A 27,533-nucleotide genomic window follows, 5' to 3' on the forward strand; every position below is an offset into this window, starting at 1 on the left:
GTCTTTTTGTTATCTAGCAACTATTTGCATTTGTACATTTGCATTCAAACTTGATTTATATTCAAAAGATTCTTTTAGTTTCTGGCTGCTTGTACATCCATTATCATGGATAATACTCCTCGCCAGCTTTTTCAGACGCCAAACAACGTATAGTATGTCCAACTTGCCATCATGAGGCTCATTGCTGAATCCATCGCTTTCAGCATTCTTCAGCAGCCATGGCAGTTTGTTAAAGAGCTCGGACAAGGCGCCTACGGATGTGTCTCTTCAGCTCGCAATGCTCATACTGGCGAGACGTGTGCCGTCAAGAAAGTGACCAATGTATTTCAGAAAAAGATCTTGACCAAGAGATGTCTGAGAGAATTGAGATTGCTGCATCATTTTAGAGGACACAAGAATGTGAGTGTAAGCCTTGGTAGCATGGAAACACCCTTCCAGGCCGTACTACATTTCCTGCTCCATGGACTCTTTCAAAATCCTTAAAAGAATGCGAGCTGATATAGTACTGCTGGCGCACAGATCACCTGGTGTGTATTACTTACATAACCCACCCCTCAAGATGAATTATCCCAGCGCTTATACACACGTTATGGCAGTCTTTACGATATGGATATCGTCTTCGACCCTCCCGGTTCGGGACAGTTTCGCGAAGTGTATCTTTATGAAGAACTTATGGAGGCCGATTTACATGCTATCGTTTGTCTATTGTGCGCTACAAGAATGCACTGCTTACCAGTTACGGGTAGATTCGATCGGGCCAGCCCCTCTCAGATGCCCATTTCCAATCTTTTCTGTACCAGACGCTCTGTGGTTTAAAGTATATTCACTCCGCTAACGTTCTGCATCGAGACTTGAAGCCAGGAAACTTGCTTGTCAATGCCGACTGTGAGCTCAAAATCTGTGACTTTGGACTCGCTAGAGGCTTCCAGCCTGGAGCTGTTCAAACAGACCAGGGGCAAGCTGGCTTCATGACAGAATACGTGGCCACCAGATGGTACAGAGCCCCCGAAATTATGTTGAGTTTTGCCAACTATGTCAGTTGTCCTTCTATTTCGTTTGCTCTAACTGAGTGTCTCGTAGACCTCTTCCATCGACATGTGGTCTGTAGGATGCATCCTTGCTGAACTCTTGGGAGGCAAGCCAATTTTCAAAGGGGAAGATTATGTCGATCAACTCAATAAAATTCTCAACCTTCTCGGTACACCCACCGAAGACACTCTCCGCCGCGTGGGATCGCCTAGAGCACAAGAATACATCAGAAGCTTGCCAATCAAACCAAGAGTCAGATTTGAAACGCTCTATGTGAACGCGAGCCCATTGGCGCTAGACCTCTTGAGTAAACTGTTAACCTTTGATCCAGCGAGAAGGCTAGGTTGTCAGGAGGCTCTTGAACATCCATAGTAAGATCTTTGTGTTGGTGCTTGAAAATGTACTAACAATCGATAGCCTAGCTGTCTGGCACGATCCTGCAGACGAGCCTCTGTGTGAAGTTCCCTTTGACTTTTCCTTTGAGCAAGAAGACTCTGTCGCGGGTATGCGGGATCTCATTCTAGAAGAAGTTCGCTCGTTCCGATATCTGGTCCGCAAACATGCTGTGCCCCACGCCAGAAAAGAATCGTTAGTCTAACTTTTCATTGAACATCATGATTGGCAAAGCTAAACAGCTCCAGACATGAGCTCCCACCTGCGCCATCTGCACTTCACGATTACCATGGTGCTGGCGTAGGCCCTGCTTTCCATGAAAAAGTTGCAGATGAGGGAGAAATATACGAAGATCCCGGAGATGCATTGAATAGGCAACTGGAGAGGCAAAGACTGTCATAGATTTGTGTGGAGAGAGAAAGCGGAGATGTCCAAGTGTATGTACACCTTGCAGATCTTTTATTTCTATATTATCATGTAAGACGGGATCTTGCTATTTACTCTCTGGTTAGTAAGAGATACAAGAAGGGAACAAATTGTGACTGAAGCCTGTTGAATAACCAGATTAAATGAATGTATCTTGCCTCATGGGAAAGGTTGGGTTACATTATTGAATAAGATTGTGAAAGTTGCTGCTACAAGTCTCTTCCTGCAGATATAAAGCTATATAGAGAGAGTTGCAATTTGGTTTATACACTATTTTCATCCACCAAACTTTCATTTACAAGTGCTGGTTAACCTCCACCAGCTGGAAAATGCTTCCTGTTTACAAAACAACTATTTCTTCCTTTTCTTCTTTTCTCTTGTTCACATCTTTCTTGGTAAGCCACAATGACTATATAAAACAGCAATGAGCCCAAGTAATCTGAACCATGCTCATCCATTCTCACTCTTGACGCCTTCTGCCACAACCTACCCTCCACAACAACAATCCTCAACCATACCCGCCCCCATCACCTTACGTACTCCTTGCACCACTCTACAGCGGAAATATGAAGAAGTTTCATGGACTCAGATTCGTTCAGTTCTTTACCATTCAAGCTTCTGGCTATTCATAGTTATCATTACTATTTTGCTCGTCGGTGCTGCATGGGGACTGGGTGAGCAGGCTTGGAGAACAGGCGGACAAAAAAATTGGAATACTGTTGTGCTCGTCACTGCGTATGCTGTTCTTGTAAGTATTGTGTATGCGAAAAAGCATAAAAAGCGTGACATGAGAGAGCTGATGCAGATTTACTTAGTTAATTGTCAGTATTGCGCATGCTTGGAGTAGATGGTTGAGTATCAAGAGGATACTCAGGACAATGCCTAAGCCGTACATCCCGATAAAGCCTGATGATGTCCCAGAAGTACATGTCTCAATCATGCACATATGTGCTGTATGCTGACAAACAGGTGCAACAGAAAGTTGCTAAATACATTGCAACAGAGTACTCTCGTACAGCTGTGATTGCTCACATATCACAGGCTACTAGCAGTCAACAAGAAGGATGGGGGAGACCGGGTACGAAATGGGAAGACAAGCATTTTAGAAGCTACATTCTCTCTACTATACCTATTTTGCGTGCGTAGTCGATCAGGTTCTATTAGCCGCCACTAATCTACATGCAGGGGAGGCACTCAATATTCCAAGAGATCATCCACCACTGTCCCTTCAGCCATTCTTTTCGGCCGTATCTGATGTGAAGGATAATGGTGGTATTCGTGTTCTCATCAATACTTGGGCACAGTATATAGAGAAGGCGAGGTATGGTAAAAGGGAACCGGAGGAGAGAGAAGCGGGTGCAGTAGAGAAGCTAGTAGAGATCATTATCTTAACGTGAGTCTTTTCCTGTGGATCTACATAAGCTTGCTGATGATTCGATCCAATCAGGATGGAGATCAAGAATCGAAAACAAGACAGGCAGGAGGGGGGAAACGAAAGAGAAAGAGCTATAAGATTTTAGTTGAATTATTAGTCAAAGGTTGTACAAATATCTCGTATGTTGTCTTTGGTAATTTAATCGTTGAGCGCATGTGTGTTTGGCCACGACAAATGCCTTGTATGCATGGAATCATTATCCTGTTTGAGTCAGTACCATTTGACTATCGCATCATATTATCAACACTCTGTATATATGGAGAGCGACAATTTTCTAGGGTACCTCAGGTATTTACGGGAAGGCTTGAAGCGAGGAATGAATTATTCAAGTCAGACGTCGGAACAGATAGGAATTTACTGCACGCTTTCAATGAAACACCTTCAGCAGGAATGCAAATACCGATCCTGCCCTCAGTGTGTACTTGTCAATACTGACAAATTATACAACAATGCTCTGACGAAGTGTTCACTCGCTGAATCATACCAATCATCCACTAACAAATCGCGATACAAACCTACTAATACACTTTACTACCATACAACATTATAGTGATCTTTCTATGCTTTCTACATGGTGTTGTGATGTTAATCGTTACTCAAATCTAAGCACTCTTCTTGTCCAACTTTTTTTTCTTTTCTCCAATAAATTTCTTCGAAGTGGATTTTCTTTTGTCATCTCCACCTTCGCCTTCACCATTAGCATGCTTCTTTTTCTTTTTCGATTTGGGTTTTTCATCGGTGTCTTCTTCTCCTGGTCTTTTCTTTCCTTTCCTCTTCTTGTCAATATCCCCTTGCGATGTCCCTGGCCGTTCTCCATCTGGCCCTTGTGCTCCTTGTGATAACATTCCCACCCTCTCCTTTCGTTTCAACAGAGACTCATACTGCTCTTTCGCCCGCAGAACAAGCCAATCAGGCTGAAATGGTGCTGCGCCAGCACCGGAACGCGAGCCAGCAAGGATAAGCTTTCGGAACTTTTCGACTGAGGATGTTAATTCTGATTCAAGCTGTTGAGGTCGGCGTAGAGCACCTTCTGCTGAAAGATTAGGCTGTGCCGGTGTAGTCAAAGTAAGCGCCAATGTGGCATTGCGAGTAGCCATAATGCTTGTACCGAGGTATAATGGTGGTGAAGTTGCGGCAATAATTCGACTTTCAAGTTCCAAGGCAACGCCTTCATCCCAGTTCTGTCCTTTTCTCTCCAGCATGACATCTATTGTCTGGGCAAGAGTTTCTGCAGCCGGCCTCATGACCACACGCGAGCGATTCTCCGGTGACCGACGGTAATCTTGGAGTTCTACTACCAGACATCCGTCCACAAAGGAGATAGGCGGCTGGATGTCATAAAGAAAAGGAATAAGAGATGCTGGAATGACTTGAGAGCGAATTGCAAGGAGAAACGGCTGAGGAAAGGTCAGCGATAAACGTACAAAGAAAGCTGTTCTTTGACACATACTTTCATAGGTCCATCGTATTGAAAGTTTACAGGCTTTGGCCGTTAATCAAGTTTCAAACTATTAGAATGACCTACAGAATTCTCAAACCGCCAATGATTTGCAAACAGCTGTACGGTTAATGAAGGCTCCCATTTTCGAGACTTCTTGAGCACAGCGCGAGCGAAACGATGATGATTATAGCCCGAAGCACTAGCCATCCTGTTCTATCTTGAAACAGGAAATTATGGAAAGTTAGAACAAAAGAACAAAGACAAGGATACAAAGTAGATGGAAACTAGAGATGGATCAGATTTCTATCTGATCATGATAAAGTGATGATATCATCACATTTTGCATTACAATTGTGTACAACAACATTGATCTACCAACAATCATTATCTTTCTCCTTCTTTCCAATTCAAATTATCACATTATTTTAACTCTCACTAGTTATTGACATGAGTAATTCGAATTTCCTAGATGTGAGGTTAAGTGATCAAGTTGTGATTCAGATGGTCTGACAAAAAGCAGAAAGCTATAGGATTGGTGCAAAAGGCCATCGACGAGGATGTCAAACAAAACTATGTTGTACGTTTGCTTCTGTATAGTTTGCAAGTGAGGCCGACACTGTCTTATAGGAAGCGTACAAACAATATCAGGATGCTTTGGACTATTTTATGATGGTATGTGTATCTATCGACACTGATTGAGTGTTAACATTGTATAGGCTATGAAGTGTAGATATCGTCATGCAAAACTCCAAAACCTTGCTGATTATTTGTTCAGATGAGAAAAACGATAAACTCAAAGAACTTATACGAAAAAAGTTCACAGAATACCTTGATCGAGCGGAAAAACTCAAAGAACATATTGCAAAGTCTGATGAAAAACGGTCAAAAGCAAAGATATCTGCATCCGGTGGCGGGTACTCTACAGCTGGAGGGCCTGACGTCAAAGGCGATGAGGATGGAGATCCCGAGATAAAGAAGTTGAGGCAGGGGTTGCAAGGTGCCATCTTGAGTGAGAGTCCAAACGTTCAATGGGAGGATGTAGCAGGATTGGCACAAGCCAAGGAAGCACTGAAAGAAGCGGTCATTTTGCCTATCAAGTTTCCACAATTGTTCACAGGTAAAAGAACTCCCTGGAGAGGAATTTTGCTTTATGGGCCTCCAGGTACCGGAAAAAGTTATCTAGCAAAAGCTGTCGCTACAGAAGCCAAAAGCACATTCTTTTCTGTATCGAGTAGTGATCTTGTATCCAAATGGATGGGTGAAAGTGAACGGTTGGTCAAACAGCTTTTTCAAATGGCTCGTGAACAAAAACCCGCCATCATCTTCATTGATGAAATCGATTCTCTTACTGGTACCCGAGGCGAGGGGGAATCGGAAGCCTCCAGGCGTATCAAGACTGAGTTCCTAGTTCAAATGAATGGCGTAGGTAATGAGGAGACTGGAGTTCTTATTTTGGGAGCAACCAACATTCCATGGCAACTTGATCCTGCAATCAAGCGTCGGTAAGTTGTTATCTGACACCTGGACTGCTAGTGCTTATGACTTTCTAGTTTCGAAAAAAGAATATATATCCCTCTCCCCGATGTTCAAGCTCGCAGGAGGATGTTTGAGATCAACATTGGTTCTACTCCTCATGGCCTCACACCTGCTGATTTTACTCATCTTGCTGAATTAACAGAAGGTTATTCTGGCTCTGACGTCGCGGTAATCGTTAGAGATGCTCTAATGCAGCCCGTCAGAAAGGTTCTTTCTGCAACCCATTTCAAACAAGTATGTCTTATGTGGCTCAAAGAGAGTAATACTAACGTGAACACAGGTGACTGCCAATACTCCAGAAGGCTCAAAAACAAAACTTACACCATGCTCTCCTGGCGATCCATCCGCAATAGAAAAGACATGGACGGATGTCAACTCTGACGAGTTACTCGAACCTTTATTGGCAATTAAAGACTTTGAGAAGGCAATAATGGTCAACAGACCGACGGTTACTCAAGCTGATATCGAAAAACATATAAGATTTACAGATGAGAGTGGTATGTTGTCTATTCGGGGCAAGCTAGGAAGATTGCTAATGATTCATGCAGGTGGCGAAGGTGCTTAGCAATTTTTTTGGTTATGTTGTCATGAATTGTAGACCATTATATTGTTGAATGGCTTCATTCGTGTATTCGTTCATGTAATGGTATGATTTAGTCAGCCTCAGAATCGTTATTTACAAACCCAATTCCCTGTAACCTGATTGATACAATGCTGCGACATTGCATCATAATTCGTCGATGTTTATCAATTTATTCAACTCTGGAAACTCATTGAGGTTAGTCTTCCATGTTCAAATTCCTAACTGCATGCTTCAATTATCACAGCCATCGACAGAAATTGAAATCGAGAAAACCGAGGAAACCACAGTGAATGAGTTTTCAAACAACCAATCATGAAAACGAGATTGGTGAGAACAAAGCTTAGAGTTCACTGGTAGTTCTCCATGGCTTACAGACAAGTTAAGACAAGAAATGAAGGATAAACGGAGAAATGAAACCATTCTATTTATTGACGTGCTGGCTCGTATAGCAGATTTCTTGCAGTGAGCACCAATTGTACAAATCCCTGATTGATATTTGACTATACCCAATCAAAGACCTGCCAGTTTCTAATTCCACAATAGTTACAACTCAGAGTGTCGTTTGCCAATCTACTTGCAACCAAATTTCACCTGTCCTAATGTTTAAGCCAGTTTCACAAATCCACATTATTCTGCCTTCCAAGCGTCAAGATACAAGAGTCATGCCTTCTGATGGCATATTATTATCTACAAGTTGCTATAGGATGTCTTGAACCGTCAAACACGAAACTTAAGATGGTCAAGAGTGCAGATGAATTTAAAATAAATTCGTATTCGCTGCACTCTCTTCATAGGGTCAAGCTTCATTTAGCAACAGCCAAGCATAAAACATAGTCTTCATAGTCTTTCTCTAATTGGATGGATGGGATTAGAGATAAAGTATTGGCTGAAATAAAGATGAAGTGTTTACAAAACTTCAATTATTAATATTCTTATCCATGACCAATCGCTATATTTACGTAATAAATCCTGGCTGACAGGAACCTCCACTTTCACTACCATCGTTTTCAATCCATTTCATGATATTTCTCAATTCTTCGTCTCTTTGTTGACACTGCAAGTGTTTTCGGTAGCTGAAATACCTCTAATTCCTGTAGATTGGGTGCCATGCCTCCCCAGCTCCTCTACCACTCCTCCAATCCGACTCTATATCCCACAACTACTCTTTCATCGTTGCTTGTCTTGCGTTTTCACTCTCCGGTCCGTGTTTCGTCTGTTCGTATTACGCCTGAGGGAGTAAGGTGTCTGGATAGTGTTGGGTAGTACTTTTGATGCTCTTTTTGATATATTGTTGATTCTTGCTTAGAGTTACCTATCCCCCGGAATGGTCTGGTCAACTTTTATTCAATGTCACATCCTCGAAGCCCATCAATGCTTTGGTTTCTACTTTTATCAAGTTCCAAGGCGAAGAATTGCCTGTGGAATATCCTATTGATATGCCCGTTGGTGTAAGTGTTTCTGGAATTTATATGAACCTGATTGCTAAGAGGCCAATAGGTTGCAAGTAGGATGATGATGCTACGGGCGCCCGTTGATAGACTCAGCATCTCTGTGTATGGATATACAGATGCCGATGGCAAAGATTCATGGGATTATCTGGAGCCTATGAAGGAAGAGTTGATTGCAATAGAGAGAAGAAGTGAAGATTTTTCTTGGCTCTGGTCATGGGCCGGAGGTTCACCCATCGCCCTGCTCGACATTCTCAACCCATACACCCCTGAGAGTAGCGTATCTTGCGCCCTTGAGTGTCTCGATATCCTTTCTGAAGTGAATGAAAGTATTTTTGAGACCGCCGTCAAGCATCGCAAGGCTCTAGAGTATCTCTCAGGGCGGTCATCCTCGCCATTCTACAGGAAGCTATTGAATAACCCTAGATATGCTTTGGATCCCTCTATGATGGATATTCTACCAAATGACAGCCCTTACAAGCCATTTTCCTGCGAAGATAACAACGCAAAATATGCTGCTGCATGGAAATATTTAGAACTTGGTCAGCCCGCGCTCCAGTGTCTCGTGGGTATGAAAACCACAGAGGAGGATTTGACTAGGGTCGAGGCAGGCATGAAAAAAAGCAACCTTGCCAGAATTGTCGACCTGGGTGAACAATTGGCGACTAGCTGCAATGGCCAAGGTCTTGGCCTGATTCTAGATATCCTTCGCTCGACAGACATAACAACCGCAGTGACATGGAGCTATTTGGCTAGGATTATACCGAAATTAACTGCCATCTGCAATACTATACTCGAGGGCCAAGAAAAGTCTTTGTGTATACCGATAAAATATGCCGAAGAAGTTGTCCGCACGCTGTTTTTAGTTTCAAGCGAAGTAGTTGGCGGCAAACTGGTGTTTCCAGCAGCCAAAAAGCTCGCAGTCTCGTATGTCTATCAACTTGACGAATCCGACCCAATACGCGTCGTTTTTACCAAGCCATCGCAACTTATACCGCTCCCAGACCCTTCGTACGATAATCCAACCACTCGTGCGCTATCTCGCCTAGCCAAAGCCATCAATTGTCCTTCCAATTCACCATCAGCGGCGATTCACTCCCTCACTCCTTCGTCCCTGCTCACATTCATAACACCTTTGCTTGCCGAGAGCCTGTCGACAGCCCTAGTTCCTCCTTTTGGTCTTACTCCTTGCTCAATGTATACTTCTCCTGAGGGTCAAGGAGCCAGTGCTTGGGCTGGCAAAGTTTACACGGAACATGAATTTAGGAGTCGAGACTTGGTAGGGCTGGGTGTGCCTCAGACTGGGAGGGCAGCGAGTAAGCATGTTGATGAGTACGCTTGATCGATGATTGTATAGAGGATTTTGATATGTGAGTGTGATGTTTGTAGCATACATTGTCATCGCTGATTGCTAAGCAAAAGTTTCTTGTCAAAAGTTCAATGATGTTGTATGATGCTCATGCGGAAATGTATACATTTGTTGCGTGTAAACGATCTATTATGGAGCCATAATGTTATAATTTTGACTATCCTTTCATATGATGCTGCGAGGATCAAGGACTGAATGGACAGCTTTCAACTCCGCCGGTATCTTCACAAGCGTCATTTACAATGGCAATTAGTGCGTTTAGGCATGGATCAATGAGAGAAACTGGTAAGAGAACATTTGAAAGGTATATGGTAGCTGCAATCTGAGCTCTCGGAGATACTTGGACCATAATGGTGCGTGATGTACGGTCTTTTGGCGGAAAGACAATCCAAGTCTGAAGTTAGGAAATTCTTCAAAAGAACCTCGTCAACCGTCAAGGCTAATAAGCCACACATTTGATCAAGAATACTGTGAAGGGATATCCGAAACATCCCGTAACCTGCCCACAAGACTGTTGAATTATCAATATCTCATCCTTTTCTCATCCATGAGCAGAAAACATAGACGACAGAGTCTAACTGTCGATGACCTTGCACTGTTACAAGACAACCAACCTTGTCAAAACCTCCCATTGGGCAATCTTGCTTAAGAAATGCTAGAAATACTCGAGAATCTGGACGTAGTGATTGTCCATTTGACAAAGCCAGCCTCACATGCCATCCTTCAACCCAGACGGATAAACCTATCGATGGTGAAGTTGTATATTCCAAATTCATCTCTTTAATTCAACATTATTCATTCGAGATGTACAAGGGAAATACAAAACTCACAAACAATGAAGGACTTGTACCAAGTGCCAAGGAAATGGGTGAGAATGAGTGAATATTGGTTGGTAAGTGTGTCAGAACCTTGGAATTATGACATGGAATATAGCCAATAAATAATAATGCAACGTAGATTGCATTATTGTGACCTTTTGGTACAGAGCGTGGATATTAATTATTGGTAATATTCATGACAAAGTGTCTCTGGCTTTGCACTACTGTGTCAGAAACACAGCAAGCAAGGATGGTGGAGGTTGTGTGTTGGGTTGGATACACTGGACAGGAGAAGATGTATATAAGGATAGACAACCCAGAGACACAACCCCAGAGAATGAATCTAGCTTTCTGTCTCTATATATCATATCCTAACTACTAAGTAGTATCTCGTCCCAAGGGCACAACCACTGTAACCACCCGAGTGACCCAGTCTTGACATACTGGTAGAGATGTAGATAGAAGAGGTAGATGTTTGGATAATTGTTTTACAAGGTTGACATATGATACATCACCAAGGAAAAGAGTAAAGTAACCAAGAGTCTTTATAGTATATCTTACAAGCAAAGCGCATGACAAGAAGAACTAGTTAACAATAGAAGTAGATAACAATAAGCAAGAGAAGTCACGTGATGAATGCTCAATTGTCCTTCAAAGTCCATATTCATCACACCAAGTGCCAATCTTGAAATTACAAGCTCTGGATACGATAGATTTGAATTCGTCAAATATTTTAAACAAAGACATTGGTAAAAATACAAAGCGAATACAATCGCTGAAACATACCAGACTTGAATTCCCACTGTATCCGATTCACTTTGATCCAAAATCTTAGTACAATACTCTCCTAGAGATTCCTCCTTATCCTTGATCTTCTTTACTCTTGAGAACGCCTATCGTAAGGATAAACCTTGCGACTAATTTGCAGCATCACCACCTAGTTTTTCATACTATCCAACTCCCGTCTGTCACGTTTCTGTCAACATACTCTCGTAGTACGCTATTGTCATGTCAAATGTTTATTCCAACACTCACCTTGATTTAAAGATGTTTTTAGTCTTGTAAAGGGAGCCGATACTTCCCAATCCGAACCTTCCGGCAATCTTGTCGCGTTTTCATAGAGTTGTTATCTGCTCTTTTGGGTGATCAATATCTACCATGCCATGGTAATAGATGATTCTTTGCTGTTCATTATTCTAGCTGCAGTGTCGGCCAGCTTGAAGCAATGGCTTGACCGTTGCTCGCTCTTGCCCTTCCTGGTTGTATATGTTCTTTACGGCCTCTCTTCCCACAACTCTAATGACCCATGACACCTATCGTAAAGCCAAAGCCAACATTTCAAACATCACTGCTTGTAATCTCGTCCTCTCAGGGTGCTCTTCCACAGCCATAACCAACGTCGAAACTCATTTGAAATTCTGGTAGGTGCTTCACAAAGCTGGCTCGCCATTTCTGTTACCCTACACAATCTCAATATCCCAATGATCAAAGCCGTATGCCAAGTCATAAATCTCCTCATCACCTTTTTTCTACCCTATCATTGAGACTCACCTCCAATCACTCACCTAGCGTCAACACTCCCACCCTCAACCTAGTCAGCTATTATCATCCCGTCTTGTCTTCACCCAGCCACTCAAAAAGATGAAACTATAAACACCTTGAAAATACTCAACATCGCATATAAAAGTAATTTAAAAAGCGCAACACACTATTATAAATCATAAATAACCACGATTCGGCGGCGATCGCCGCTATTGTCACCTCCTTTCCCCTCTGATTAGCTCTATAGGTTTCCAACAGGCACAGGGCGGGATCAATTATCGATCATGAACAGACCCCCTCCTTTCGCCATTTCTGTTTTTGATGCTTGCCCTATGACCGTGCCTGGCGGCGTTTGCCGGCCCGTCTAAAGCCGCTTATATCCTGTGCCTATAGTATTTATTAAAAAAAAATAAAGTTTTTTATTCTTTTCCGCCATTCGAGATTTCTTTCGTCTTGATCCCCCACTTGAAGAGAGTTCAAGTGGGGGATCGCCAGCGAGAAAAACAGTGGTATATAAAGAGTGACCAAGATGAAATGAATCCCTCTTTTTTGATTATTTGTTTATAACTTGTATATTAACTGCTAAAGAAAGGGGAAACAGAAAAAAAAAAAAAGTATACTTGTATACTTGTATAATCTAGTGTATGATGACACATTCACAAGTTTTGTTTCTTTCGCCGACAGTGGTGTCGGGAGATGAGGAAGCGAGGCCGTTTGTGGCTGACGTTTTGGTGGTTGGCGGCTTGGTGGCTTGTATTGCAGAGCCTGGGACGCTTCGACATACAGTGGGCAAGGGCGTACGGAGAGTCGAGGCAAGAGGATATATCTTGTGTCCAGGGTTTATCGACCTTCACGCCCATTCAGATCTTTATCTGTTGACACATCCGGCGCACAAAGCAAAAATATCGCAAGGGTGTACAGTGGGTAGCTTCTTGTCAGTGTAACGCTGACGTGATCATAGACCGAGGTGGTAGGGCAAGACGGCATTTCGTATGCGCCGGTAGACACAGACAAACAGATGATTGCGATCCGAGAGCAGATTGCTGGGTGGAATGGTAATCCGGAAGAGAGGGATTATCCTGGTGTTGGGTTGTTTGAGTGGAGAACGGTTGGAGAATACTTGAATTGCCTTGAAAAGAACCAGACGGCCACTAATGTTGCTATGCTGGTGCCGCAGGTGAGTGCTGATGGTAGGTGCTAAGGTCGACTGACAAAGGGGTTAGGGCAACCTGAGGCTGCTCGCCTGCGGACCATGGGATGCAGTGGCTACTCCTGATGAGATTGTCAAACAGGAAAACCTGTTGCGTCAGGCGATGCAAGAGGGGGCCGTCGGCATGTCGAGGTTGGTCGTTCGAGCGATGTCTCTTGCTGACGCAATCGCAGCGGACTCACGTATACACCTGGGATGTATGCTTCCACCTCTGAGCTGGCCAGATTATGCACGGTATTGGGCAAGGAATTTCCTGGAGCGTTCTACGCACCGCATCACAGGAGTTATGGCTTTAAAGCGTTGGAGAGTTATGGCGAGATGCTCGGTTTAGGCCGAGATACTGGATGTCCTATACGCAAGTCCACTCTTACCCGATAGGCTCGGACTGACGGGCTGGGCAGATCTGACCCATGCCACCCTCAACTTTTCCGAAAACAAGGGCAAGGCGCCTCTCCTCTTGTCAATGATTGACTCTGCCCGTTCTGCGGGTTGTGATATCTCTCTCGATACTTACCCTTACCTTCCCGGGTGCACCACGCTGGCAGCTCTGTTGCCTAGCTGGGCGAGTTCTGGCGGGCCAGCAGAGACCTTGAAAAGACTGCGAGACGAGATTTCTAGGGAGAAGATCAGAAGAATGGTGGAAGAAACTGGGTGTGATGGCGGACATGGTATTCCCACCAACTGGGACGAAATCCAAGTGAGCATCACCCGCAACCTCTGCTTCGTTTCTAACCTCTCAGATTGGCTCTACGTCTCATCCAGATCTCGTTGCTTACTCTGGCAGACGGGTCAGTGAAGTCGCCCGTTTACGCCGTGAACCACCCATCAAGGTTTTCTTTGACGTCCTCTTAAAAGACAAACTAGCCACAAGTTGCATCATGCACATTGGTAACGAAGAAAACGTCAGAACCATCATGTGTCATGAAACACATTGCTCAGGCAGTGACGCTATCCTGCATGGCAAGACATTACATCCTCGAGTAGGTACGACCCACATGACTATCCGCTCACGTCTAGGCTTATGGAACTTTCCCGCGCTTCCTCGGACATTATGCGCGTGATGTTGGGATTATGCCATTACCCTCCATGATTGCCCACCTCACCTCACGTCCCGCCAAGCGTCTAGGCGTCTACCCTCACAGAGGCCTCGTCGCGGTTGGATCCGCTGCTGACCTCGTTCTCTTTGATCCTGCCACCATTCGAGACAGATCGACGTACGACAAGCCCAGGCAGACCGCCGAGGGCATCCGCTTCGTCTTGGTCAACGGAAACGTAGCGGTGGATGAGGGCAAACTGACGGAAGCAAGAGGAGGATTCGTCCTTCGAAGAAGAGGGAATGGCAGAGTCATATAATTACCTGCTTGCTTTAATCTTACGTAACTATGGAGATGGAAGGGAAATGGAATTTTCTGACGATCGATCAAAGGCACCTGATCTTCCTTTCCCCCGTTTTCCCCCACCTTCCTATTTAACCCTGGTAACTAACCTCCACTGGCTAATTCGGCTTAATTAAGCCGAATTAGCCAAAGATAAGATTGCCGAGACATCGCCACGAGGAATCGTCCTGGCAGGATTTGGGTGGATATAACGACAAAGTGGTGATACAAGAATGGTTTGTGATTATCCTTTCCATGTCTACATTTACTCCTCTTGATCTCTACCCTCTTCCCTCCAAAGCCGCCCTTGTGGACGCCTTTGTGGGGAAGCCCATCGCTTCGTTGAGGACGCCAGCGCTCATCGTGGACAGGAAAAAGTTTAGAGATAACTGTGAGAGGATGGCGGGGACGGTCAGGGAGAGAGGCCTCTTGTTTCGTGCCCATGTCAAGTGTATGTCTTGCCCGGAAGAAGTTTCGCAATGCAGGCTGACAAGGATAATAGCCCACAAAACGGCGGAAGGGACGAGGCTGCAGGTGGAAGCAGGAGGGGGAGTGAAGGCCACGATTGCGTCTACAATGGTTGAAGTGTGGCAGATCATCAAGGCAGGTCTTGTCCAAGAAGGCCTGGTTGAGGATGTACGTTTTCCGGTTCGTTTTGACAAGTGCTGATGAGGGAGTTTAGATATTGTATAGTATGCCTATAGGAGCGGACAAGCTTGAGGATATCCATATCGCTCAGGAAGAAATTGGCCAACGCGGAATCATCCGTCTCATGGTTGACCACGCTGAGCAAGTCGGTCTATTGAAAGCTTTCAGCCAAAAGACACAACGAGCCAAATGGTCCGTTTTTGTCAAAGTGGATGGTGGCGGAAAGTAAGTATGCTTCTCGATGTGTATAAAGATATGCTAATTTTGCCTGTCCAGACGAGCCGGAGCGCCGCCCGAAAGCCAACAAATGAAGGATCTCATCCTAGCCTTGATTGCTGCCAAAGACAACGTCGAGATTTACGGCTTCTACTCTCGTATGTCATTCAACGGATCTTTGCTATACTAACTGATCGTAGACTTTGGCCAATCATACGGTTCCGGCTCTCTTGAGGAGGGCTCGTCCTATTTTGCCGGCGAGATTGCTTGCGTCGCAACAGCGGCCAAGCTCGCCCGTCACGCAGGTGCACAAGGCGAATGGGTTCTGTCAGTGGGTGCGACTCCAACGGCACATGCAGCAGTTCAAGAAGCATACAAGGCACACGATGGACTGGAAGGAAAGCTTGAAATGTACGTCCCTCCGCCTCTGGCCGTCACTCACACTATGTCTAGCCATGCAGGCTGCTACTGCATGTGTGACCTCCAACAACAAGCAACATCCCTCATCCCTGCCTCTGATGTTGCCATCTCGGTGCTAGCCAAAGTTGTATCGACATATTCATTACGGAGAGAAGCCATGTGCGACGCTGGCGCTCTGGCGGTATCTAAGGATACCGGTAAGTTTCCTGGGTTTGGAAGAGTTGTCAAACCAGAACACGCTACTGGTTGGGATCTTGGAAGGATCAGCCAAGAACATGGGACATTGGTCCATAGGGCAGGGTCTCAGATTAGGGAAGAGTACGAGCTGCACATTGGAGATCTGGTACAGATCGTACCACAGCATGCCTGTTTGACTTGCGCATGTTTCCCATGGCTGTATGTAGTAGAGGATGGGCAGGACGAGGTTGTGGATATATGGGTGCCATGGAAAGGATGGTAGATTCATAGAAAAATATACATTTGCAGAATGGCATAATAACGTATGCAGTAGAAGAATCCTTACTATCACAGGAAATATAAAAGAGAACGAAAATGCAATATATACAACCCAAATTCACACACCTGTCGAGCAATCCCGCCGAAGCTGAGATTTGAAAAACCAAGCATAGTTAACTCTGAACGACTAGCTAACAGAAACAGCAATAAATCCCTCAAAAACGAAAAAAAGAAAATACCCTTCATCGTCTTCCGCTTACCCTCGTGGCCAATCTTTTCAATAAGGCGCCATTCTCCCTCGCAGTAGACTCGCCAATCTCCAACTGCCTCGCTACATACTCCATCATTTGCTTGATCTCATCATCCAAAGTATCAAGACGGCCTTGCGCTTGAAGTATTCGGTCGAGCCATGCGACAATTACAGTGTGAATATTTTGTGTGGTAGATGATGTTAGACGGGAAGAGTGCGGTAAGACAGAAGAGTGCGGGATGGGAGCCGTTTCTTCACAGGTGTATGACCAAGAGTATGCCCAACATACAAGCTACCCCATAAATCAGCTTTGATCAAAGCAACGGTAGACATACTGTGGTGAGGAAAACAGCCCAAGGTGTATATAAACCCCATTCGGCGAACAAAGATTGTCGGAGATATCTTGCACATTGCCATACACATGTCCAGGCATCCTCGGTCTGGGCCCACAGCTTGAGACGGCGCTTAGCGTCGGCGTATTGTCTTGGCCCGACTACACGCTGTCAAAAAAAAACTATTCGCAAAGAACAAGACTTACTTGTAGAACCACAGAAGATGCTGGCGCCGGCCGCAACGCACAACATGGGACTGAGAAAGTTCGCGTCAGTATTGCAAGAAAATGACAACTAGCTACCCACATGTCACTGAGAATAGAAATTATACAGATTGAAAAGGTATCACGCAAGTCTTTTGACTCGACTGCATCACCCATTCTAACGACCTCTTGCTCATAAGCAGCTCTAAGAGCAATGACAGCTATCTCTAAAGTCAGAAAGTGTAGTACTATAATCAAATCAAAACTCGCCTTTGAAAACAATAGATCTCCAATGCTTGGTGCCCTCTCTAAACCTGATTCCCATACCACCTCTCGTCCGACAGTCCCATGCGATGGCAATCAGTCCAATCAATACCATCTGTACAGTCATACTGTTATCCATGTCAACCTTGAAAGAAAATTTTTCCAATGACAGTGCGGCCAGGACAGCGGCAGAATAGCCATCAGACACAGATGTCACCTGAAACTCAGGATGTAAACCAGGCAAGTAACCTGAACGCTGATTGTTCTTTCGAGGCGTAGGTGGAGTATTCGTGATAGGTGCACGTGTACGGAACCATTTCTGTGCGGAAGGAGCTTCCCACTGTCGACGGGTACATGGTAGGGTAAGATGATGGGCAAAGATAGAGAGTTGTCGCGAACAATGCTGGTTCCAGAATGCAGACAATTGGGTGTCAATGAGCAATACACAGTAAGCCGCACGCCGTCGTTCTTCCTCCTTTGCCCAAGTGGCCCATGCTTCTTCTTGTTGAGGTTCAAATTCAGGCTTATCTGTAACTCCGATGCCCTTTTTTCTTGAGTGAGCAACCATCACTGGCCACATACACTGTGCTACAAACTGGCTCTCAACGGTACCGTACCATGTATCATGCACATGGCAAAGACAAAACGTTTGAAGGGTTGTTATGGGCATTTCAAAGCCACAGCCTTGTACAAGATATCCTCTGATTTTGGATACAAGGTGGCCAAAGTCTCGTCTTGGTGTCATGTGAACCGAGCCTATAACCGACATCATCACAATCAACTCTGTGGGCGCCGTGTCGAGATCAAAAGTGCCGCGGTGTATAAATGGAAAGGTGGGAGCCGTACGGGTCCAGTAATTTTGGAGAGAATCAATGACCCAAGACAACGGCACATCAAACTCCTATAAACACAGTCAACGCGTATCGTGTTTGCAGATAAAAACATACAGGGTATGACCTCTGTAAACGCGCGACCAGCATCGCGCTGGCCACGCCATCCTGTCCTCTCTCAGCAGACTCTTGTTGTAGTCTGGGCACCATGGGCATATTCAAGGTCATGTCCACCATTGTCTCATTAAATGACGGCGGCAGAGATTCATGTAAAAGCGCTTCCCATTGCTCAGGCGCCCACAAAGAAAATCCCCAATCCCCCATAAAATCAGAGACGATGAAATTGTTTGCCGGGTGATAATCTGTTTGAGACGATATTTGAGTGCCGGTTTGCTCTAGCGATGCACTTGAAGATGTGGTTGCAGTAGAAGTGATTGATGTTACCGGAAAGACTGAAACCGAAGTCGCTGCGGAAGGCGGGGTGGAAGAAGTTGGTTTAGCAGTGGTCTCTAATGAAGCCGGAGCCAGTTGTCGATGACCATTACTGCGCGGTTTTCCTGGAGCATCGCTGATGCTTCGCTGTCGTTTTATAGAGGTTGACGTATTTGGCGCGTCGTCGCCGCAAATATTGCGGGCTTCATGTCGTTGTAAAAGGTCCTGCCTTTTGAATCCTCTATTGCACTTTGGGCAATGATACGTCACTTGCGAATCTTCTCCAAGTCAGCGTACCGCGCACCCAGAAATACATGGAGCGCACGATTAGCAGCGTGGCGAATCAAATGGTCCTAGATTATCTTTGGTCAGCATCCATCTCACATGTGATGTTGGCCCATATGTCCGTTGTGTTTACTCACTTTTCTAGTGAATGATTTCGCACAACCTGGATGCTCGCAACTGAATTGGTTCCCTTCTCCCATCATGGAGGGCTCTTCATCCGAGCACCCATCCGCTCACAGTAATTTTCCCAAAAAAAAAGAAAGAAGAAATGAAACAAAAAGAAAAGAAGAAATAATTTGGCAAATACATACATTCCTTTGGATGGCTTATGTTTAAATTTGCTTCCGTTTTATTCTTAAAATGTAGTCACTATTGGGCGCAGAGTACGGCTACAAGCATTTTCATGCCAACACTATCAGTCCTAGTACTTTTTTCTCGTTCCACAATCAGTATAACACTTGATCCCTTGATAGTAGCAGCACTGTGGAGGCTCCCAGGTCATCATCTACTTTGCGAGACCATCAGAAGATCTGCTTATGTTGTCGCTAGTGCTTCCAGCATTGTCTCTTCATCCAACAGTCCCATTGTCCACACACTCTCTCTAGCCTTTTTATCTTTCTCTCTTTCAGTAACCTTGCTTCTGTCCAACGCGTTGCTTCTTTAGGTAAACTCGTTACTGTTTCCAACTCTTTCAGGGTTATCACCTCCAATATCGTGGGCTCCTTGAGCATCTCTGATGCGGCTATTAGCACTATCCTGACTATCGTTGCTTCCGATGCAAGTCCTGACTTGTAGATTGATTGACTGATCTGGTGCTGATCAGACCCAGACCATTCATTTCGCCGTAGGCTCATGGCTCTATCTCATCCATTGTCTCTTCTACAGAGAGTGCTGTAACTTTTCTCGCTGATTTGACTTTTTCCATTACTGGCACTGTCGTTTCTGCTATGGCCATTATGTTGTCCACTAGTTCAAACAACAAGACCTACACTGTAGAGGGCAGTTCTATCCGAGCCTTGGATTGCAGTTCTTGTGATCGAGTGATCAGTCGACTCAAACACGTCGTCCTCTATTAAGCCAATAATTACACCTCGCTGCCACTGGGTATCCTGGCAAATCGAATACAGCAACGTTATGTTGCCTTTTACAAGCTTGTCAATACCATTCTGACAAGCCTTGGCTGATGATTGACTAATTGAGTGCGACAGTTTGGTTTCATATTCGCGAATGCATTGTCGTTTTGCTGAAAAGAATGTATAATCTAATTTGAAAGAAGTTTTCAAGAGCAATTAGACATTGTTTATTAGAAAAAGAAATTTCTTGTATAAGCAAATGTCATTTGGATGAATGACTACCGTGGGAGATTTATCGAAGGATAGTCATATATTTGTCGTTGCTTTCAACTTTTTTCTCTTCTTTAATAGAATCTACAAGTTGACAAAATAAAGATGTCTTTTTCAGGAGATATCGTTATAAACTCAAATGGACTGGGATATGCTGTTGAATCTGTAGTCGAACTAGAGCCAGCATCTGTAGGCAAGAAAGGGCAAGACACCTTGGAAATCAAATTTGGATTTGGGTTTGTCTTGGGATTCACTTGTCTTGTGCTAGGCAACTAAGCGTAGACCACAGAGCTGACATGCTTTTAGTGGCGGTCTCCATCTTCTCTTCTCTTCGAAACCGAATCATGTTGCCCATCTTCCACGATATATCCCTGATACAAACCCACCACAGCCTCTGAATATGCGCTATGTTATCAAATGGATGAAAGAGAATATCTTGAGTGAAAGAATTGAGATGTTTGGAGACGGTGAAGGAGTGTACGTGTTTTGATGTCTTGCAAATGGGTGGAACTTGACGTCCAGTTAGCCGGCCTGGAATACTGGTCTTGATCAATGATGCTGATTGGGAGCTCGAGGGTGAACTTGAGTATGAGCTGAGAGATAGGGATGAGATTGTCTTGATATCGACGCTTCATGGCGGATAACATCCAGCAATTTGCAACTTGTGAACACTTTGAGCTATTAATACTGACTGTCAGAGTGATTGAAGTAAAACTGTCTATGGCCTACATATCCATGCAAGGCTGTGAAACGATGACCAAATCATTCAGGATCCACAGAGCAAAGACCTGGCATTGTCAACCGCATGTCCATTAGTAACAGACCAAAAGACCAACTTACGTATCAAGATACCGTGCTGACAGACAGAAACCCTTCAAGTGTTATAGCAAAACTTGACCTTGTTTGTTCACCTTTTCGACCATTAGTATCACAGTGCCGCGAACCATTCTGCACTTATAAAAAGATGGAGATGGGCGGTAGGTGTTGATCCCAATAGCACACAACAGCGCGCAATCTTAATTTTACCAGCCAGTGCAAGTTATTTTTTTGCCTGCTCGCATCTTCCTTGAGGCAAGTACGAAAGCAACTATTTACCTCATATCTACGATGCCACAATGTGAGAAATGCCGCTGAACCTCAGTGCTCATCTCATCTATTAATTCTCATTCGCATGGCTCAGAATCGCAGCCGAAATGCCAATGTTTTCACGATCTTCCAATATCTCGAATCTCAATCCCAAAGTGTTCCATATCTCTTCAATACTCGACCGGCACATAATTCTGTTATATAGCCACACCCAAAGAGTGCCATACGGTAGAACACAAAACTTTATAGATGATCAAGAAAGCGAAAATTGTATCGCCAGTTAATTTTATCTGCTACACAACCGATTAGCTTGCGAAGGTATCAGAACGACAATACTCAACGATGACATCCTAACACAGCCGATTATTCTCATGATTCGGCGAGTTTCTTGATCAGAAGGATGAAAGCTTACCAATTGAGCAGGTGAAGGAAAAGGCAAAAAGACTTTTGAAAGCATAGGAAATCCTTAAAGATACTATGGGCATGTTCGTAACCAACAATACATATATTTCCAGTTCGGGAAAGCTAGAGAAGCCTCAAACATGGCTGACAAGCCTCGGGTTGTTTCTGTTCTGTTCTCGGGACAAACCAAGGGTGAGTATACGTTCTATTCGTGATCCAAACAATAGCCATGCTTACAAGTACAACTTTCGATTGACGCCAGGGAGAGTTTTTAAAACTACTTGTCAAAACAACAGCGTCAAGGTCGCAATCACATCAAAACACGGTGATCGTCAGCTGATATCGCTGAGAAAACCATGGAAATGTGCCCAGGCAATGCTTTTCTGTCGAGACAGCTGCCAGGAAGCCCCAATAGACAAGATACATTGGCTTGCCATGTTATTGAGTAGTAGAAAATACACCTTCTAAGGCCATGCTATTACAAATCGCTTTACTAATCATATAGTCATGTCCTAGGCATCATTAAAACCTCTCAAAAGTTAATGTTGGACATATAAAAAACCCCAGTTGACATGCATTCTACGACTTAAAATTTGATTATAAATAAAAATGAACCACTTGGAGGACGTTCAGCGCCACATTCGGATAACGCCGGTTCCGGGTAAGTACGGTTGAGTTACTGCAAATCAATATTTAATATTGACAAGTTGAACAATTTCAAGAAATGTATGGCCAACTGCGAATAGCCCATAAAAGGGTTATCTGCCAGGCATTACGGGCTCCTCAGCGGAGGGTGAGTTGTGTGGATGGAGACGGTGCTCATCAGTATAGCTTCTTACGACTCCTCCGCCTCCGGCTGGTACAGTCCATGTACGGCCTGTCACCGTCAACACTGGTCCAGCAACGCCGGGCTCTTCTAGTCTCGCTACTTCCAAATCAAAACCCCGTCGATTCCGTCGCTTTGTTATCTATACTGTCCTCGGTTCAGTCGCTTTCTACAGCGTATCGGGATATATTGGTACTAAATCAGATACCTATCGCGACTTGTTCACAGATTATGTGCCTGGTGGAGAAGCTGTTGCTGATTATGCTGATGAGAATGGATGGGAGAACCTGACAGGCAAAATATTGAATACTTGGTATTCTATCGCTGGCAAGTCTGAGACTACGTCAGAAAAGGTCGGGCGAAAGTTGGGTGAGATTAAGGAGGAAGTAGCCCAAATCCCTGCACAGGCTAAGGGCAAGATTGAAGAAGTCCGTGTGAGAATCACTGAAAAGTCTTCCGCCTCTCAAAAGGTTGGCGATAAAGCTCAACATCTCAAGCAAGTTGCTATTGACAAAACCCATGAAGCGGAGACCAGAATTAAGGAGTTTGCGGTCGAAGCCAAAGAAAAAATTGACACTGCTACCAAGGATGTTCCCTTCAACTTTTCTGAAGGTGTTGAGGGCATTGTGAGACAGGCAGAAGCGGCTCTCCATAAAGTGGAGGGCAAGACTGATCAAGTTGTTGAAACGGCCAAGTTGGCTCCAACGATTCCCTCTAGCCGTTTCCCCGATACTCAACGTCCCCGGGAACTCAGACCAGAGACTGTCGTACCAAAGGAGCAATCTTTTGAAGGAAAGCAGTTGTATACTGGACCTCCTCTTCCTCTTGGTTTCGAGCCTCCTCCTGGGTATTACCTTGAGCCTCCCAAGGAAACACTCAAGGAAAAGGTCAAGGAAAAGATTGGGGAGATTGAGGAGAAATTGCCATTGCTGGTTCCGAAAGTCAAAGAGTTTGCTGCTGAAGAGCCCATCATCTCCCAGCTTGCTTCTACCATAGACTCGCTCACTTCGTCTCTTTCTACTCCCACAAAAACTCTCTCTTCCAATGCTACAGGCATCTTGAGCAAGGCGCATGACGATCTCACTGCTCTCAGCACTCGACTACAAGAGGTAAAGAAAGCAGAGAAGGAGCGGCTTGAGAAGACTGTAGGCGAGAAGAAGAAAGAATTTGAAGCTCTGTTGAAGACCAAGGAAGATGAGAAGATCAAATCCGAAGGAGTCTTGAAGCAGAATTGGGAAAAGGAGAGGCAAGGTATGGTTGATGACTGGAGGAAAGAACTAGAGGTCGAGCTTGAGCACCAAAGGCAAGGGATTGAAACCAGGTAGGTGACTTCAAAGGAAATGAGGTTTGTGACTGATGATCTGTAGACTTCGAGAAGAGGTCGTCTCCCAGGGCATCGAGCTTCAGCGACGATGGCTTCGTTCGATAAAAGCCCAAGTCGAAACTGAGCGAGGCGGTCGTCTTGCCAAACTTGACCACCTTACCACTTCTCTTAAACAACTTGAACGCATCACTCTTGACAATTCTGCAACGTTGGATGACAATGTTCGTCTTCACAAACTTTGGTCTGCTCTTCGTGCAGTTCAGTCAAAGGTTGACGCTGGAGATGTGATGTTTGATGATGAGCTGCGCGCTCTAAGAAGTCTTGCTGCTCCTACATCTAGTCAAGGCGAGGGCGTGATAAAAGCTGCCCTTGATCAATTGGAAAAGAGCGGTATTCCACAGACGGGTGTCAAATCTTTTTCTGCTCTTTCCTCATGGTTCACTAACAGCGTTGCTCCTCGCATTCAGTCTTCTTCACTTGTCCCTGCGCCTGAAGAGGCTACTGTTTTGTCACATCTCGCCTCTGCTTTACTCTCAAAAGTTATGTTCCGCCCACAAGCTGGACGAGTGCCTGGTGGAAGTGTTGGCGCGGTTCTGGCTAGGGCGGAGTGGTGCCTTGCAGAGAAGGATTTGGATGGAGCCGCAAGAGAGGTTAACAGTTTGACAGGATGGCCAGCCAAACTGGCGACTGATTGGCTGGTACAGGCAAGAAGAAAACTGGAAGTACAGCAGGCACTTAAGGTAAATTCGCTCTTGTTTGTTGATGCGAGCATCCTTGCTAAATACAACGTAGGTCGTAGCTACAGAGGCCACTCTAGACTCTTTGCTTCTGGTCTGAACGACGAGAAGCAGACTATGTTAGCAGTAACACATGCATAAATACATATTTCAATTGCACAAAGGTCTCATAGTGTATAGAAATACATGGAAAAGTGACTCTTAGGGTATTTTCATGAATCATGAGTGTAAAACAATCAACAAGTGACTTTTAAATATCTCTATGGAAAGTTTATCGTCAATTTAAACTCCAATCATGATACACAGCCAAGACTACAATCATCCCAAAACGCTCCATCTTTTGCTCGACCTGTTCGCCTTTTTCGTACTCTTTGAGCTTTTGCTCTTTGCTCTGACCAACCCGCCTACTGCTCCGTCATCCTCATTGTCAGACAAGTACTCTCCATACAACGTGCCAATGTACATGTCTGCAATTGAAGCGACAAGTTTGATTTCCTTGGTCTTAATCTTTGGTACAATATTACCAACATTGCCATCAACGTTACCACCAAACACACTTCCCGCATCACTTTCAATTAAGCATTCTTCCTCTTCTTCATCGGCGTCTCTAAACTTGTTAATAACAGTGGGGGTATCAAGACAAGAACCGGGCGATTCACAACATGACTGTGAGTCTCGCACTTCCAAAGCCGCTTTGCGAGAAGGTGTTTGAGGAAGTGGTTTGACATCTTGCAAAATAGTAGCGCTTTTCTTATGGAGAGGAGATGCTCGTACTTTTTTGGATGGGGTAGAAGACTTTTTTGTCGAATTGGTTGCCCTGCCGCGGAAGCGTTTGGGTGTGGCATCCCCATCATCTGACTCAGATGAATCAGGCGTGATGCCGAGTATTTGATTATGCGTCCCCAACATCCGATTTGGTACTTCCAGTGATTCTTCCTTGCCTGCCAAGGTCCTCGGACTGTGTTTGTACCCCGTTACCTGTTTAGCAGGTTTGGCACTAGTGACCTTGGGCTTGACAGAACTCTTAAAGGAGAAAGTCCGGCTGAGACGACGAGTGAGTTCATTGCCCGTAGTCACTTTTGGTTCTATTGAGCGTTTGAGAGAAAATGATAAACTTGCGCGGTGACCTAGCTGGCGTTTGTTGGGGGAAGAATTACCACGTTCGTTTACACCATCGGTGACTGAAGCAGGCACTTCCTTTCGGCGTCTCGAAAACATGCGCTGAAGTGCAGAAGTGGCTGCAAATACCTCTTGTTGAGAACTTTGACTGTGAGTTAGAGAAGTATCCTGGGTTTCTTGAAACTGTCGATCTAGTCGAGCCTGTAAATTTTCAGGTTGGGTCGAATGACGTCGAGAAGCTTTAGGTCTGTCTTCATTATCTGTCTTTTCAACAAGGCCGTAAGGTGTAGGGCCAAAATGAGGGATCATATCGTTCTTCTCCAAGCGATGAATGAGAGATTGTCGATTATTGAGTTTAGCTAATGCAGTTGCGTCCTTGAGATTGTTTGCCGCGACACGAGCAGCAGACGGTTGCGCTGTAGCGGTAGTAGCTCGGCGTTTAGGCCTGTCAGCTTCTTTGGGTTTGTACAACACAATGTCGTCTTCAGCCACGGGAGGCTTTTTGCGATGCTGAGATGGCCCTTGAACAGGTTCTTTGGAGCGTACTTCACCCCGGCCGTCACCAAGACGCGCATGAGGCCAGTTGGAGTTATTGGCTGTAGACTTGAGAAAGTTGGTGATATACTCTGAAGCAGGACGGCTTGGACGATGCTGATTTCCGCCATCCACTGTATTCGATCGGTCGCGAATGGCAAAAGGGTCTGGTGCGGATCTTTTGAGTCGATCCAAGACGATAATACTATATGTTGTGTCAGCCAAAATAGAGTTTGAACCACAACCATCCGGTGAGAAAGTGAGAGTATACCTACTCTGGTTTTTGTCTGGATCGCGTAAACATTCGCCTCAAACCATGACCTAGACCTTCTCTCCTTCCTGGTTCAAAAATTCCATCTCTCATTCCAAACCAGGGATCACTAGAGTTTGACTTTTGTAGAGCACTTTGCAACGGGGACAAACAATTTATCTTATTGGATATAGAGCTCTCAGACAATGGCGCGGTTGATGGACGTGGTGGAACGTCAGAAACTGTGTTGGAAGTAGAGAATGGATAGTGGTGAGTGTTGACATGAGACTGGTGGGATGCTTGACGCGTCGCCATCATAAAGGTCACTCAACCTCTACAATATATATGAGGATTCAAAAAACTGAGAAATAGATTATGGAAAAGCAACATCAAAATAGTATTGAAAATAAAAAGCGTCTGACATTCTCAACTGTAATTAAAGTTGGGTGAGAAGTTGACTGAGTGTTTAAAACATCACGTGACATTGACGTAATGGGTGACTTTCTCGGGAACTCATCCGTTACTAACCGGGGGGATCAAAAAAGGTTGAGCTGTATTATACATGCATATGAAACAGGCAAATAGTGTTGGGATGCCACGTGGCATGCATACGACAGTCTGTCATACAAAACAAAAAAAAATGCAGAACAATGGCATGTGAAATGGAATATACTAATATAATTTGAAAGTATTAGAAATACAAACTAGGATTATAATAGGGTTATTCATTTTTGTACGTGAGTTGAAAACTGTTCAGTTCGTAAAAATGAATAACCCTTCCTGAATAATTACGTAATGATCGATGGATATTACTTTCACCTCTTGCATTTTGTGTATCTGAATGTTGAAGTCTATGTCATATATCACTAACAAACAAACTGGAGCTCTGTTCTTCTGTAATATATGCCAAAAACATCCCACCTACACGATTATATCAACATCTTGTACAAGAAACTAGCTAAGCGCTTCA

General features: G+C 44.6%; 11 protein-coding genes across 11 annotated transcripts; 8 read left to right on the plus strand and 3 right to left on the minus strand.

Moving 5' to 3' along the window:
* Window positions 1–105: 105 nt before the first annotated feature.
* On the plus strand, window positions 106–1,824 carry L203_102877 (uncharacterized protein; the record flags this gene model as incomplete). Its single annotated transcript, XM_066212292.1, has 8 exons — window positions 106–152; window positions 204–399; window positions 520–527; window positions 597–696; window positions 747–1,034; window positions 1,081–1,400; window positions 1,447–1,617; window positions 1,671–1,824. 8 exons carry the CDS (start codon window positions 106–108, stop codon window positions 1,822–1,824), a joined length of 1,284 nt encoding a protein of 427 aa, XP_066068389.1.
* A 448-nt stretch (window positions 1,825–2,272) lies between these two features.
* On the plus strand, window positions 2,273–3,368 carry L203_102878 (uncharacterized protein; the record flags this gene model as incomplete). The annotated part of the gene is made up of 5 exons (XM_066212293.1): window positions 2,273–2,596; window positions 2,664–2,771; window positions 2,827–2,986; window positions 3,034–3,241; window positions 3,296–3,368. The coding sequence occupies 5 exons, from the start codon at window positions 2,273–2,275 to the stop codon at window positions 3,366–3,368; spliced, it is 873 nt and encodes a 290-aa protein (XP_066068390.1).
* Window positions 3,369–3,885: 517 nt separating this feature from the next.
* L203_102879 (uncharacterized protein) lies at window positions 3,886–4,931 on the minus strand (the record flags this gene model as incomplete). The annotated part of the gene is made up of 3 exons (XM_066212294.1): window positions 3,886–4,680; window positions 4,734–4,766; window positions 4,809–4,931. 3 exons carry the CDS (start codon window positions 4,929–4,931, stop codon window positions 3,886–3,888), a joined length of 951 nt encoding a protein of 316 aa, XP_066068391.1.
* Window positions 4,932–5,171: 240 nt separating this feature from the next.
* L203_102880 (uncharacterized protein) lies at window positions 5,172–6,825 on the plus strand (the record flags this gene model as incomplete). The annotated part of the gene is made up of 8 exons (XM_066212295.1): window positions 5,172–5,195; window positions 5,245–5,301; window positions 5,352–5,396; window positions 5,441–5,450; window positions 5,500–6,226; window positions 6,275–6,494; window positions 6,541–6,757; window positions 6,809–6,825. 8 exons carry the CDS (start codon window positions 5,172–5,174, stop codon window positions 6,823–6,825), a joined length of 1,317 nt encoding a protein of 438 aa, XP_066068392.1.
* A 1,125-nt stretch (window positions 6,826–7,950) lies between these two features.
* L203_102881 (uncharacterized protein) lies at window positions 7,951–9,633 on the plus strand (the record flags this gene model as incomplete). The annotated part of the gene is made up of 3 exons (XM_066212296.1): window positions 7,951–8,102; window positions 8,150–8,291; window positions 8,341–9,633. The coding sequence occupies 3 exons, from the start codon at window positions 7,951–7,953 to the stop codon at window positions 9,631–9,633; spliced, it is 1,587 nt and encodes a 528-aa protein (XP_066068393.1).
* A 3,031-nt stretch (window positions 9,634–12,664) lies between these two features.
* On the plus strand, window positions 12,665–14,583 carry L203_102882 (uncharacterized protein; the record flags this gene model as incomplete). Its single annotated transcript, XM_066212297.1, has 7 exons — window positions 12,665–12,805; window positions 12,982–13,197; window positions 13,244–13,362; window positions 13,455–13,585; window positions 13,632–13,927; window positions 13,971–14,018; window positions 14,248–14,583. 7 exons carry the CDS (start codon window positions 12,665–12,667, stop codon window positions 14,581–14,583), a joined length of 1,287 nt encoding a protein of 428 aa, XP_066068394.1.
* Window positions 14,584–14,629: 46 nt separating this feature from the next.
* On the plus strand, window positions 14,630–16,350 carry L203_102883 (uncharacterized protein; the record flags this gene model as incomplete). The annotated part of the gene is made up of 7 exons (XM_066212298.1): window positions 14,630–14,707; window positions 14,754–15,057; window positions 15,109–15,242; window positions 15,289–15,479; window positions 15,531–15,628; window positions 15,671–15,881; window positions 15,924–16,350. The coding sequence occupies 7 exons, from the start codon at window positions 14,630–14,632 to the stop codon at window positions 16,348–16,350; spliced, it is 1,443 nt and encodes a 480-aa protein (XP_066068395.1).
* A 169-nt stretch (window positions 16,351–16,519) lies between these two features.
* Window positions 16,520–19,145, minus strand: L203_102884 (uncharacterized protein; the record flags this gene model as incomplete). The annotated part of the gene is made up of 9 exons (XM_066212299.1): window positions 16,520–16,537; window positions 16,607–16,888; window positions 16,932–17,089; window positions 17,135–17,184; window positions 17,235–17,352; window positions 17,402–18,296; window positions 18,343–18,935; window positions 18,983–19,010; window positions 19,080–19,145. 9 exons carry the CDS (start codon window positions 19,143–19,145, stop codon window positions 16,520–16,522), a joined length of 2,208 nt encoding a protein of 735 aa, XP_066068396.1.
* A 1,245-nt stretch (window positions 19,146–20,390) lies between these two features.
* L203_102885 (uncharacterized protein) lies at window positions 20,391–20,929 on the plus strand (the record flags this gene model as incomplete). The annotated part of the gene is made up of 3 exons (XM_066212300.1): window positions 20,391–20,521; window positions 20,592–20,762; window positions 20,812–20,929. The coding sequence occupies 3 exons, from the start codon at window positions 20,391–20,393 to the stop codon at window positions 20,927–20,929; spliced, it is 420 nt and encodes a 139-aa protein (XP_066068397.1).
* A 1,453-nt stretch (window positions 20,930–22,382) lies between these two features.
* Window positions 22,383–24,760, plus strand: L203_102886 (uncharacterized protein; the record flags this gene model as incomplete). Its single annotated transcript, XM_066212301.1, has 5 exons — window positions 22,383–22,434; window positions 22,481–22,530; window positions 22,605–23,920; window positions 23,967–24,663; window positions 24,716–24,760. The coding sequence occupies 5 exons, from the start codon at window positions 22,383–22,385 to the stop codon at window positions 24,758–24,760; spliced, it is 2,160 nt and encodes a 719-aa protein (XP_066068398.1).
* A 218-nt stretch (window positions 24,761–24,978) lies between these two features.
* On the minus strand, window positions 24,979–26,878 carry L203_102887 (uncharacterized protein; the record flags this gene model as incomplete). The annotated part of the gene is made up of 2 exons (XM_066212302.1): window positions 24,979–26,518; window positions 26,589–26,878. The coding sequence occupies 2 exons, from the start codon at window positions 26,876–26,878 to the stop codon at window positions 24,979–24,981; spliced, it is 1,830 nt and encodes a 609-aa protein (XP_066068399.1).
* Between the last annotated feature and the right edge of the window lie 655 nt (window positions 26,879–27,533).

This window comes from Cryptococcus depauperatus, chromosome 3 (genome assembly GCF_001720195.1).
Source record: "Cryptococcus depauperatus CBS 7841 chromosome 3, complete sequence".
Lineage (NCBI taxonomy): Eukaryota > Fungi > Basidiomycota > Tremellomycetes > Tremellales > Cryptococcaceae > Cryptococcus > Cryptococcus depauperatus.